This window comes from Pleurodeles waltl, chromosome 3_1 (assembly GCF_031143425.1).
Source record: "Pleurodeles waltl isolate 20211129_DDA chromosome 3_1, aPleWal1.hap1.20221129, whole genome shotgun sequence".
NCBI lineage: Eukaryota > Metazoa > Chordata > Amphibia > Caudata > Salamandridae > Pleurodeles > Pleurodeles waltl.
In genome coordinates, this window is record NC_090440.1 from 16,347,198 (window position 1) to 16,361,804 (window position 14,607).

Genomic DNA, 14,607 nt, shown 5'->3' on the forward strand with positions numbered 1-14,607 from the left:
TAAGCAAGTCAAGGGTAAGACATACAACATACGTACACTTGATGGTCACACAAGACAAACTCCCGTTAATGTCAGATGCAGATAAGAGGGGCTCTTTGGACTTCCTCTGGATTCTCCTTGAATCAAGCGTGCCAGCATCATCGCATATAATGCCGCTTGGAATTGTCTGCCAGCCCTGTTGTTAACCTAGTGTTGCGTCTAACACACAGGCCTCTCCTGGGCTCGGCACTATGCAAGTCATCTAGGCGCTATCGGGACACTGCTCAGCATATGTGGTATTTACCACCACCTGAATTTTGAATAGTGGCCGTCCGGCGCAGCAGATACATTTCTTTTGGTGATATCTTTGCTATCCATTTTTTTCACTATCAGCATCTACTTTGTTATTTTACTAGCGCGTAGCCCTAAAATTGGATAATGTGAGATGGGCGATATGACATGTCTGGGCCCTACATGGATGGCACCGCTGCTCATCTCTACCTCCGTGGGCGATCCCGTGCACGTGGTTCCTGTCAGTTGAAAACAACATCTCTAGCCTGTGAAGAATGCAAGGGTGTTAAAGTTAGTACCTTCCTCCTTGGACGTAGTTTAAGTACCAGTAATCCTGGCACGAGTAAAGATCGGGCCAGAGATTGAAGACCTGTGCTCCAGAAGCTCCGAACCCTAAGCATTGAGAGGTATAAACAGGTTGTGTAGAGTGATATACCACTCCTGGCGCTATCCGGCTGTGGCTTTATTCTCACCTCGTGCATTTCAGCACAGGCGTCATTTCTCCAGTTCAAGGTGGGCTGAGAAGGCGATGAGGGGCATTGCATACCCTTCCCAAAGGCATTAAACCCATATACTCTCGCCATTAGCATGAGCACTTGAGGATTACATTCATGCCTGACCCCATCCAACATCATACTAAGGCCATTGGGTTCTCAGAACTTCAAGATTACCCATAGTTGGAGAGAGACCATTTCTTGCCACACGTCGGTGCCGCAGAAAGTTGTATAAGTGTTAACGACGACACCGACAGAAGGGAGGCCACAGAGCCTCCGTAAGCAGTATATAGGGGCTGATTAGAAGGACTTTCTAAGTTGTGGGGGAGGTTAGAGAGATTCCTTAAGCACTGGGGCATCTTGGAGGGGTTTGCAGGTAGTTTCTTATTGCAATCATCATTCTACCATTACAAATGTACCCAACATCAGCACTCAGTGGCCTTAAAAGATTTTTAAAAAAGTCACCAAAAGTGTCCGACAATCAATGCAATTTTGAGCTTTACTGAAAATGTTTGAAATAAGTCACAAACTTTGTTTCCTCATTCATACATAAGACAATTTGATACGTTTAACTAGTCTAACTCATGCCTCATTGGAAGAACTCAAAATACATAAGAGCATCCTTTCTATCGGATGTACTCCCCCTGCCTGGATCAAATGTAGTAGATGTTTTTAGCATGGCCCTAAGGGTCCCGGACGTGAGCATATGAAATGCTCTTAATGTAAATTACCTAACCCACACAGTTTACATAATTCATCCGATTAATACATCAATGTCATGAAGAGAAAACACCAGGATTGATTTGATTTCTTTACTTATGGAATCACACATATAGCATTAAGGTCTCAATTGTGCATAAATTAAGAGCAATCTATTTACATGCAACAGTTTTAGCTGTGAAAAAAGCCATCCATAAAACCATGCAGCCTGATACTATAACGTACTAATCTTTAAACACTACGAAGGTCATTTTATCCTCTGACCACATCATTGTTGTAATTTGAAACTTTACAGTTAAAATCAATGACGCTCCTCTTGCCCTATGAATGTAGTTAAGCAGAAGGATTTCCACCGGAGGTCCATTGGCTTGTAGAGTTACTAACTATTTCAAGTCTTATAAAGGACTGTGGAGTGTTGGCCTACTACTAACCATCTTACAGAGTTCATTGACTCACAAGCGACCGAAGACTCTATTGCACATTCCACTGTAAAGCAATCCATTGCCTCATATTTTAGGGCGTAGTTAATTATACTTGTCAATACATTTAAAGATAGTTAATAGTGCTTTTAAACTTTTTAATCAGTTTATTTTTGGGAGTTTATTTTAGTTGAGAATCCTAGGCAAGAGTACATTTCATTTTTACTCCAAGGTAATTGCTCTCCTTTAGCACCTCCAGTCTATGGCCATCAGCAACCAAATATAATATATTTTGTTTTATTGAGGTCCACAAATAACTTGTGCAACTTATTTTGTTTTTGGTGTTTACTTTGTATGTTCCACCTGGGAGTTCTGCAGGCCTATAGGCTTGCTGTATAGTAGCACAAGAGAATCTTTGTAAGCTAATAAGGGAACCTGCCAAACTAGGGTAGAAAGACTTCACAGAGGTAAAAATGTTAATATTTTAGAAATATACAAGCTATGAGACTGGGAAGGATAAATGACTCAAACAAGTTAGGGGAGCTAACCGTTTGGGAGGCAGGTTAAAGAGGGTTGCAGATTAAGGAGGCTTCCGGTCGGGACAGACTAAGGAACCTTGCAATGGGGACAGGTTAGACAGGCCTGTAGTGGATACATATTAGGATAGGCCTGCAGTAGTGGTAGGTTATGGAGGCATGCAGCCGGCGGTATTTAGGGAGGCCTGCAGTTGGGGGTGGATCACCAAGGCCTGCAGTTTCAAGGCTGGGCAGGCTAGGAGGACTGTGGCTGGTTAGAGTGAGGCCAGCATGAGGGTCGCTTAGGGGGCCTAGCATCATGGCAGATTACTGGGGCCTAGGTTGCGCGACAATATTGGGGACACCAGCAGGGTTGAAGGTTAGAGAGTTGATTGTGAGAAAACGAGAATGGTTTCAGTATGGGCTTACCGAGGCTGCAGTTTATGGGATAATTTCTGGCAGATAGTGTAGAAGACTTCAAGCACATGAGATATTCTCAGTAGCAGTCAGTGTGTTAGAAAACAGGGTAAACTTGGTTTTGGTTTCTGCTTAGCTCACTGTTCTGTGGATCTAGAGCTTGTTTTAATAGCACTGACTGTGTTCTGGTACTTATTCCTTCTCCTTTCTTATTTTAGAGCGATGAAGAATCAGAAGCCCCTCTGGACAGCACGGAGATTCCCCACTACCGCCACAGATCCATGCTGCAGTCCCAGCCCGTACGTCGCACCCCACTCCTACACAATTTCCTGCACATGTTGTCTTCTCGGTCCTCCAGCACCCAGGCTGGGGAACAAAGTCAAGTCCAGCACACTGCCACTCCACCACCACCACTGCTGCCGCCTCCCCCTCCATCGCCGCCGCCACCACCACCTCCGCCACCACCAGCACCACTTCCTTCCCAACCTGCAACAAGTGAGAGCAATCCACGGCTGGTGTACACTCGTGTCCGAGACCGCTCCAGCTATCCTCTGCCCTGCTGCCAGCCCTTGGGCCTGCTGTGTCTTTGCAGCCGATGCTCTGGCAGCGGAATGCCACCTGCTCTCTTCCCACACCCGGAGGGGACACCTTCCACTTCCTCAGGAGTGACACCCACTTCCTTCTCTTCTGTGCAGACTGAGCCACCGCACCAGACCTCTTCCCCACTGGACCCAATGCTCCTTACCCGCCCGTCTGCTTTCAGTACTGTGGGCAGCACTGCCAGCAACTCTCTGCGCTATGTCAACCTGGGGCCCACTCGCAGGTCACTCTCCACCCATTCGCCCCGGTATCAGCAATCTGGGGACCTGACAGGCTCGGAGTGGACTCGGACTGTGCTGCACTTAGGGTCCCGGTCAGAACTGGAGGCAATGCCCCCGCCCAGAACTAGCGCTTCATCTGTGAGTTTGCTGTCTGTACTCAGGCAGCGGGAAGGTGGTGCCCAGTCACCTGTTTACACTTCTGCCACGGAAGGTCGTAGTTTTCCAGGCCTAGGGCTAGGCCTTGAGCAGGAAAATGGAAGCAACAGTGATGGCAGTAGCCAGAGTATCCCTTCCATCAGGAACGAGCTGCAGTGTGACCTCAGGAGGTTTTTTCTGGAATATGACCGTCTGCAGGAGCTGGGGCGGGGCATGCGCACTGGGACCAGCCAATCACAGCAGGCACAGGAACTACTCAACAACAACTTGGAGCCTGAGCGTCCCGGCCCGTCGCACCAAGCACCCCCCCACAGTAGCGAGAACAATTCAAACCTGTCTCGCGGACACCTGAACCGCTGCCGGGCTTGCCACAACCTGCTAACGTTCAACAATGATACATTACGCTGGGAGCGCACACCGCCTGCCTACCCTGCGGCAGAGAGCCAGGAGGCGCCCTCCTGGCAGCTGCCGAACACCTTTGACGGGCTCACTCCAGTTAGTGAACCCCTGCCCCCTCCAGCTGATAGAACCGAGGACAGTGCAGCAGTCCCCGTCACCTCTGGCACCCCGGAGGAGAGGACCGTGGGAGTAGTATTCAACCAAGAAACAGGGCACTGGGAGCGGGTTTACAGCCAGGCCACTACAGGCAGACCAGGGAATGTATCACAGGAGGCCTTAAACCAGGATATGCCTGATGAGAACTCCGAGGAGGACTCTTTGAGAAGGTAGGAGACAAGCACAATCATGTTTTTTATGCTTTATGTATTAATTAAGAGTGTACAGTGGTGACAAAATCTGCTTAGAATACCTTCAGGAGGTAATGGTTACAAGTCAGAATACTTGTGTGTTCTTGGAACAGTTGAAAGAGCCTGGCGAGAGGTGCAGATTTGGCTGCTCGTAGTGGTGAAAGCATTGGTTTCTGAGAGAGTGACCCTCAGTGTGAGGCTTTGCAGTGAGTTCATGTGGGAGCTGTAACTCCTCAGGGGAACAAAACCTCAAAAAAACATTGTGTACATGTATTGGCCGTAGTGCCCTGTTTTTTTCCTCGATGGAGGAAACGTTTCCAAATGGAGTTCCTCTCTTACTTTTAAACGGTTTGTGGACGAGCTCAGTGAAGTCCCTTTTTTTTGTTGATTGACACTTGCACTCTCTTGTACTCTCGGACACACTGACCCTTCTGTACATGTATCAATAACTGTCCTCTCTGGCTTTGATAGCGAGGTGGATCCGGTCCCCCAGACTCAAGATTTTCTTGCTCTGTGAGTCGGGCGAACTGCCTGATTCTCACAGTGGAGTCTATGTTGGCTTTGTTGATGTAAACCTTTGATTGACAACCTGTTGGATATTGGGATGTCTGTCCCAGTACCTCAGATACTGCTCTTTTTAGGGTACCTCAGATACTGCTCTTTTTAGAGTGGACGTAACAACAAAGATTGTCCTGGTGGGACTACCAGAGAAATGACTACCACATGCTGGGAGAGAGCAAGTTAAGAGTCATTTCTTCTTCTTTTTTTTTTTTTTTACCATAATCTGTCTTTGAAAAACAAGAACTTTCCTGGGCTGGTGCCATCAGCACTGCCTGCTCAGAAAAGGCTCAGTGCTTTCAACGGAGATGCCATGAAGTCAGTTCAGCTGAATGAGATCCTGAACAACTTCTCAACAGGTATCAGTTAAAATCACAATTCAATAAACATGATAAATAAGAAACACTGCAGTTGTAATTAAAGATCATTGAATACAAAAACATATTACAGCTTTCACATTTATCTAAAATAAGTGCAGTGAATAAAAAGAAGTGAACACGAAGTGCTCGTGATCAAGTGCCAGTGAACAGCGCATGTGAAACCCAGGAAAGAAAACAGCATAGGGGTAATATTTTTACGGTTTTGGTACGCAAACTGGATAATACAAAAACATTTGTGAATATCATGTAATAAATCATAAGCCGAGATTTGCTGTTGCAAATGTCGACTGCGTTTGGACCCCAGTTACTTAATGTCACCTTCAGGGCAGAGTTACTGTGAAGCTAATGTAATGCTTCCCTCCAGGTCTAAACTGGGTCTACGGGCTCCCTTGGAGTTTGCTTTATTATGTTAATTCAGCTGAAGACACTGTGTGTTTGTTTTGTTTTAAAACCAGTGGATCACTGCCGGCCACGTTCTAGTGCTATCTGCATAGACATAGAGGATGAAGGGAGTTACACAATAACTGTATAGGACACTTCAGATATTAGTTCAGATGTTAAGTGTAGCTTTACGTTTGCTCACTGAAATGCAAATTATATTGTTAATAATCATAGGAAAATGGGGAGCTTCAGTATTCACCATTTCAATTAATTTGATAATGCCTAAAATAATTTTGCCAGTATTCAGTAAAAATGACCAAAATCCAGTTGGATCCTGTTTAACTGAGTTTTTTTAAATTTTTTTATTAAAACAAAAAGGACATAACAACCACATTCGCAAACTCTTGCGTTTTCAAGACTAAAATAGAAACATTATTTTGCTAAGCAACATTAAGTGAAACATCAGAGCTATTGATAAAAGCTGATTGCCAGTCTGCTTTCTTCATAAAGTGAATCACAAACAAAAAACGACGTTGATGGGCTTCAGTGCGATGTGGAGTAAACCACAAGCTAAACTGTAAGGATGTCAGTCCTTATAACAACAAATAATGTGCATGCCAGTCATAACCTGTCCAGTGAAGATGATCATCCAGAACATGTCAACATCTTATCCAGTATCATACACATGGAATAAGTTACACTTCTGTATCCCATCAGTTTGGTTAAACATAACTAAACATTGTTGTCTGAATTCTCGGCTTGATGCCATCTGTTCAGATTCAGAGTAAAGAAGGTGTCTGGGAGACAGTTTCACATTAAATGAAGGGCTGAGTCTTATGGAACAAAGTACGTTCGGTTGGCGGTCTTTAGAGGCAGCAAGACTGGGGTGGCACCACACGGCCAGCCAGCACTCTGTACTGAAGATCACTATGAGGGGGTAATAGAACTGTGGAGCGAGATCCACTTGAATAGAAATGTATAGCGGATCTGCCCTACTGCCCAAAATGGAGGAGATTGTTGACCTCCTGCACAGTGTCTCCTTAGAACAAGGTATAGTTCTGAGAAATTCTGTAAATATTAGAGCTGTGTACATCACCTGCATGAAAAGACATAGGTTTGCTTTTTGTTTATCTGTGCTGTACTTTATTGGCTGGAAACATTGGGATGAACCATATCATTTGTATTTGAATGAGAGGGCCACCTCAGGAGGTTCATTTTGGGGTGCAAAATAGAGAGGTCACCTATTGAATATGTATCCAGTTTGTTCTTTTATAGTGCTTTGCATTGAGTTTGTTCAAATTAAATTATAGATGTCAGTTAACCCTTTCGCTATCATATGGACTGACTCACACATTTATACATATACACATTATAGTATTATAGAATGCTTTTTGTCATGGAAAATCAGGGTGTGGAATTTTATAAAATATCTACTTGTCCTAGGGGTGGGATGCTCAGTAATCTCTGTTGTGTTAAAACAAAAAAACACTTGTCACTTTGGCACCCTGACGTGGGCTTGGCAAATGATGGCAGAGTTCTCATTCCATCAGAGATCTGATAATGGTTCTCTGATTATGTTAGAGCTTGTGTTAAGTCAGGATTTGCATTCTGGCAAGGCTCTTATTTTGCCATCTTTCCCCAAATCTACATGCAAGGACAGAAAGTATGTGGGAAGCCGTAGCCCTGGGGTTCACGTGCCATGCAAGTCTTTGCGCACCATGAAGAAAACCACGGCACATCTCGGGATCCTAGTGCAAGCCATTTATTCCTTAGTACTATGTCACAGAAGTTGGTAACCTGATCCAATGAAATACACTAGGCAAATGGTTTAAAAGCCAAAGCAATTTTCACAGTTGAGAGAAAACAGCCGACACGTGTTTCGTCATCCTTGACTTTTTCAAGGCTTTAACAATATTAGGGGTATTATATGTATTAAAAGACTCAAATTTTCAAGGATATAGGACAAATGTACATAGTATGGTATGGCTCGTAAGGGAGTCCAGAGACCATGATAAGTCTGCTGTCGGTCTCCCGTCTTTCATGTCAGCGAGTAGCGTCGCATCTGAAGCAAGTCTTTGCGCACCCATAAACTAACTCTAAGGATTTTAACAAACTCCTCTCCAATCTTTTCCCACACTGGAATAGGTTGAGAATTTACTCCTGCCAAGGGCAGGGTAAAACATTTTCCACGGTGTGGGGAGGAAGGGTTATAGGGAAAGTGAGTTTGCATTGGTTAGCAGATTTTGCGTGAGCAAATATTCCTATGTATTTGCTCATCTGAAAATATTCGCAATCGTCTGCTAAGAGTACCGTTTCCAGACCTAGTTCTGTAATCTCTTGTTTGTAAATGTGCACCAATGCAAGGATGTAAAACCTGTGAATACTTTTTTGTGACTTTCTTTAAGAATTGGACCCAGGTTTGTTTCATGGTGCCTATAATGGCTTAAAAATGATTCTGCGACAGTAATCTTTTTGATGAATAATGGCATGCATCAAACATGTTTTACTAAATGATGCGCCAGAGAAATGGTTGTTGGAGTTGCACATTGTTTCAGCAAAATATTTTTTTTCATATTGCAGATTGTTTTGGTGAATATTTTATTTTGAAAGTAAACAATCCCCAATATATGGGTGTATTTGTTTATAATATGGGTGCATTCTGAGAGTATAATAAATAGGGTCAAATTGTTACATTTAGCGTACACTCTTTAGGCTAAAGCTTATCATACAGCACAGCTGTCTGGTTTGCCAAAGACTTCCTGAGGAAATTCAGAAAGCTTCCCTGGGAATGCATTTTGCCTATTGCTTACCATTGCCTTTGCGGTTTGTAACTCACATTTTCTGTCTTTCTATTTGTTGGATTTATCTGCTTTAGGCTGTCCAGTGTGAGTTTGTCCCTCCCAAGGACTAAAGCCTTTTCACAGTACCCCTCCTTTTATTTTTGCACACGTGCTCCTTTCTGTAAATGGCCTAGAAATCTTGTTCCTATCTTGTCACATTTACTGTCCATTTGGACAGAGATCTCAGTCTTCGGAGGGAGCTTGATGTTTACTTATCTTTCTCTGACTTCAAAGTGAGAGGATTTTCGTGACAACCTTGCTGGATTCTGGGGGTATGAAAGCGTATTTTTCTAGATCACAACAACATTTAAATGAACTTTCAATTATTTCAGAATATATCAGTATTAGAAACGCACAAATGAATCATGTTTTTGTTAATTCTAAAGTACGTTTGAAAGAAATACTTGAATATGATCAAAATAAATCAATACACTAGGTGAACCATCTCCACACGTTTGTGCGCTGGTACTTTTATTTGCAAATCTGTACGTCCGTGCAACAACAGTGCTACCATACCATGAGTACTCCATTCTGCATCAGTCCACTCTACACCACTCCACGCCACTGCACTTTACTCCACTCCACTGCACTTTACTCCACTCCACTCTACACCACACCACTGCACTCTACTCTACTCCACACCACTGAACTCTACTCTGCACCACTCTACCCTACTGCACTCTACACCACTGCACTCTACACCACTCTACTCAGTGCCATTGCAATCTGCACAACTCTACTAACCACCATTGCACTCTATACCACTGCACACCACAGCACTACTCTGCACCACTCCACGCTACTCTACACCACACCACTGCCCTCTACTCTACACCACTGAATTCTACTCTGCACCACTCTACACCACTGCACTCTACACCACTGCACTCTACACCGCTTCACTCTACACCACACCACTGAACTCTACTGTGCACCACTCTACTTTACTGCTTTCTACACCACTGCACTGTACACCACTGCACTCTACACCACTCAATGCCAGTGCAATCTGCACAACTCTACTCGGCACCATTGCACTCTATACCACTGCACACCACGGCACTAATCTGCACCTCTCCACGCCACTGCACTCTACACCACTCCACGCCACTGCACTCTACACCACTCCACGCCACTGCACTCTACACCACTCCACGCCACTGCACTCTACACCACTCCACGCCACTGCACTCTACTCTGCACCACTCCACACCACTGCACTCTACTCTGCACCACTCCACACCACTGCACTCTATTCCTCTTCACTCTATACCGCTTCACTCTATGCCTCTCTACTCAGCACCACTCTACTCGATGCTATTGCAATCTGCACCACTCTACTCAACACCACTGCACTCTTTGCCACTGCACTCTACACCACTCCTATTTAGGCCACTCCATTCTGCATAACTCCACTCTGTCTCACTGTACTCTACGCCACTCCTCTCTTTGCCAGTACACTCTACACCAGTGCATTCTACTCTGCACCACTCAGCTTTACTCCCCTGCACTCCATGCCAATCCACTGTACACCACTTGAATCTACTCTGCATCACTGTGTTGCATGCCACTGCACCCTACACTGCGGCAGCTCGGCTGTGCTTGGTTAGCTCCCCCCACACCCTCCGTGTGAGTCCACGGTGGGGAGGGGGGTGCTGCAGGTGCCCTCACCCACCGCACTGGAGGCAGGTAGGCCCCTCTCCTTGTGATTCCATGGGGGGCTGCAGATGCACTCAACCTCTGCATTGCCCGCAGCTCTGCCTTGCTCAGGTAAGCGCCCCCCTCCTCATGAGTGTAGGGAGGGAGGGCTGCGGGTGCACTCACTGGTCGGGGGATACCCTCGGATGTGCCGGTTCCTTTTCATCCATCATTTAATCCCATCAACAACACTGCTGGTTGTACAGACAGAGTCAGCCACCTTTTAGGGACCTATGTACACCCTAGTGGTTTATTTAACAACAAACTGTCCTCTCACTGTGTCCCTCCCCGCGTCCCTAATAAAGTCCCTCCACAGTCAGGTGCTTTCCAGAGCATCCGTGTCACTTACCCTTTCAGTTCATCCACGTTACCATTGACAAAGGCAATAGGCCTTGCCTATCAAGTGCGGGTGCAGAGGTACTGCCTTTGCCGAGGTGGTTTGGCTTTTTTATGCTTAATCATCCAATCATAATGGGCAGTCGTCTTGAAATGTGTTTTTTCATAACGTTTAACACATATTCCAAAATGAGCAATAGTCTTTCTACCTGTAGATCTAATATAGCGCTTTCTCCTACAGGATGCTGCGGAATGACGGTGGTGATGCGGTCACTGTTAGTCTGTTCTGACAATTCTGCTTAAATTGTATGCATAACCTGACGGATTGTGTGAAGGCAGTTGTATACGTCCGGGTACTCGCTCCTGTATACACTGATGTATGAAAGAAAAAAGCGAGTATCCCAGTCCAGTGGTGACCAGCTGCCGTGTAACGGGTGATGCAGGTAGAGCAGGCCGTGTACGCGCAGTGGGCAGGTGATGTATTGCACTGAGCACTTAACCATAGAACAGTGTGATAGAGACAAGACATGAGTTATGGAACCAGGGCGAGCAATCCACCGGTGTCAAAACTCATCCACCGGTGAAAACTGCACCCGTTCCTTGATTTCCTCGCTCACGAAGAACCGAGTTCAGAAGATGTATCCACTGACGTTCTCCCGAGTTCCTTATAGAATTGATATCCGTGCTACGGGATTCTTACTCGTTTCTCCACAGCATCCATCGTAAGTCATCTGCATTATGATTGGTGCTGACCCAGAGCATGAGCTGTTGTTGGGTTTGTCCCACGTCCACAGGCCTCATCGGCTTCGGACAATGCGGATGACATCGGTGCTGCTCGCTGCAGATGCTGTAATCTCCGAGAAGACATGGTTATTGTTATGTGGGAATTCTTTGCTCTCAGTGGTCACATCACAAGCCTCCCAGCCTCCACTATTGCAGTATCCTGAGAAAGGTGGTAAATTACAGTGCCATCACGGGTCAGGTGAGCAGGCGTACGGCCCTGAGCCAATACATTGGCTCGTACATTTTTCCCTCGTTTGAAGGCAAACAAAGGTTTGTTATTCGTGCCAACTTCATTTTGAGTCAAACCCCAGTGTGTATTTTGTTTACTATCGTTGCCCCATGTGCAATGTGTGGTCACACATTACTGTGTCCAGTTTGTGAATATTGTTTTGTTTGGGTTCCAATACATATTCAAATTTTATTGACACATTGCAAAAGGGATTATTGTTTATTCCTTGCGACCTTTTCTTAGAATGTCGGAAAAGAAAACCCTTTCCTATAGTCAAGAATACATACATTGATTCAGGTCCTGTCCACCTCACGTGTCCTTGACACTTTTCCACCTCTAGTAAATAACACTCTACAAAAGAAACCGAGCAAGTTAAACAAGTTATAACAAGAACATTGTGCTGACGCCGCTACTCGTTCATCTATTCACCAGCAGTCACACTGCAAATGCGAAATGAAACGAGCCAGCCATGTTTGTGGAAGACCCTCATTTTGGGGATAATTTACGTTTTGTAGTCAACATCTGCTCCTGGCACTGGGGGGTGCTTGGAGTTAACAAGTCCCTGAAGTAAATGAGAACAATTTCCAAAGGAATAGCAGATCTCAAAGGTGAATTTGTTTCTGGTTGTCGGTGTTTTTTTTCAAGAAGAACAGCATCAGTTGTGTGCTGTCGGTGTAATCAGAATGTTTGTGTTGCTGGCTCTTCTAACATCGGCCGGCAGGGTCTTGTACATGTTGAAAGCGTTGGGCTTGCGGGACTCTGCAAATCAGATGTTGTGTTGACGGTTTGGGTTGTTCCGGTGAGGAAGGGCAGATCCCTTCAAGGGCGAGTCCCTGGATGCCTGCTTCATGAACTTCTTGGTTTAGGGTGGGGTGGGAGACAATGACAGAGAGTTTTGATAGGTGGAGAAGGATGAGGGATGTGATATCCTTGGTTGAGGACCCTTCCTGTGAGTCGTAGCTTGGCGCAACATTTCCCTCTCTCTGTAGCTCTTGCAGTCCCTCTCTCTGCCTGCTGGGGTCTTCCTTGAGCCTCAGCCCTGTGAGCTGCAGCCCTTGGCAGCATTTCCTTCTCTCTACAGCTCTTGCAGTCCCTCTCTCTTTCTGCAGGGGTCTCCCTTGAGCCGCAGCCCTTGGCAGTATGTCCTTGTATCTGCAGCTCTTGCAGTCCCTCTCTCTGCCTGCAGGGGTCTTCCTTGAGCTGCAGCCCTTAGCAGCATTTCCTTCTCTCTGCAGCTCTTGCAGTCCATGTCCCTGCCTGCAGGGGTCTCCCTTGATCCATCAGTTGCCAGCCTTCCTGTGATCAGCAGCTTGAGTAGCGTTTCCTTCTCTCTAGACATTGTGCAGTCCATGTCTCTGCCTGTAGATGGCTTACGTGATCCACTGTCGCACAGTCTTCCTGTGAGCCGTAGCTTGGAGCAGCATTTCTTTCTCTCTGCAGCTCTTGCAGTCCTCCTCTCTGCCTGCAGGTGTCTTCCTTGATGCACCGATGCACAGCCTTCCTGGGAGCTGCGGGTCAGTGCAGCATTTCCTTCCCTCTGCAGCTCCTGCAGTTCCTCTTTTAGACTGCAGGGGTGTACCTTAGCCCGCATACTTTCAGCCTTCTTGTGAACTGCAGCCCTTGGCAACATTCCTTCTCCTTGCATCTCTTGCAGTCCCTCTCTCTGCCTGCCGATGTCTTCCTTGATCCACCGATGCACAGCGTTCCTGTAAGCCATAGCTTGGAGCAGCATTTCCTTCTCTCTGTAGTTCTTGCAGTCCCCTTCTCTGCCTGCAGGGGTCTTCCTTGAGCCACAGCCCTGTGAGCCGCAGCCCATGGCAGTATGTCCTTGTATCTGCAGCTCTTGCAGCCCATCTCTCTGCCTGCAGGTGTCTCCCTTGATCCATCCGTGCCCAGCCTTTCTGTGATCCGCAGCTTGGGTAGCATTTCCGTCTATCTAGACCTCATGCAGTCCCTCTCTCTTCCTGCAGGGGTCTTTCTTGATCCACTGATGCAGTGTCTTCCTGGGAGCTGCAGCTGTGGGCAGCATTTCCTTGTTTGCAGCTCTTGTAGTTCCTCTCTGCGTGCAGGTGTCTTTGATCCATCAGTGCACAGCCTTCCTAGGAGTCACAGCTTGCGGCAGCATATCCTTCTCTCAGCATCTCTTGCAGCCTCCCTCTCTGCCTGCAGGGGTCTTCCTTAGTCCACCGATGCACAGCCTTCCTGTGAGCTGTAGGCCAGGGCAGCATTTCCTTTTATTTGTATCCATTGCAACCCCCCTTTTCTTTCTGCAGGGGTCTTCCTTGATCCACAGAAGTACAACCTTCCTGTGAGCTGTAAGTCAGGCAAGCATTTCCTTGTATCTGTATCTCTTGCAGCCCTCCTCTCTACCTGCAGGGGTCTCCCTTGATACACCAATGCACAGCCTTCCTGTGAGCTGCAGGCCAGGGAAGCATTTCCTTGTATCTGTATCTCTTGCAGCCCCCCCTCTCTGCCTGCAGGGGTCTTCCTTTGTCCACCCATGAACAGCCTTCCTGTGAGCTGCTGCTCAGGGCAGCGTTTCCTTGTATCTGCATCTCTTCCAGTTCCTTTCTCTGGGCAGCATTTACTAGCATGTATAGCTCTTGCAGCCCCCCTATCTGTCCGCAGGGGTCTCCATTGATACACAGAAGTACAGCCTTCCTGTGAGCTGCAGGCCAGTGAAGCTTTTCCTTGCATCTGTATTTCCTGCAGTCCCTTTCACTGGGCAGCATTTTCTAGCATCTGTAGCTCTTGCAGCCCTCCTCTCTACCTGCACGGGTCTCCCTTGATATACCGATGCAAAACCTTCCTGTGAGCTGCAGGCCAGTGAAGCTTTTCCTTGCA

The 14,607-nt window shown here is 46.5% G+C and overlaps 1 protein-coding gene across 5 annotated transcripts in view; it reads left to right on the forward strand.

Moving 5' to 3' along the window:
- The window catches only part of AMBRA1 (autophagy and beclin 1 regulator 1), a 667,981-nt gene that overhangs the window by 128,693 nt on the left and 524,681 nt on the right, over window positions 1–14,607 (forward strand). For all 5 annotated transcript variants that reach the window (XM_069221711.1, XM_069221710.1, XM_069221709.1 and 2 more), the window contains one exon: window positions 3,054–4,537. In XM_069221711.1, the coding sequence (XP_069077812.1) occupies window positions 3,054–4,537 (1,484 nt within the window). The remainder of the gene's footprint in view (window positions 1–3,053; window positions 4,538–14,607) is intronic.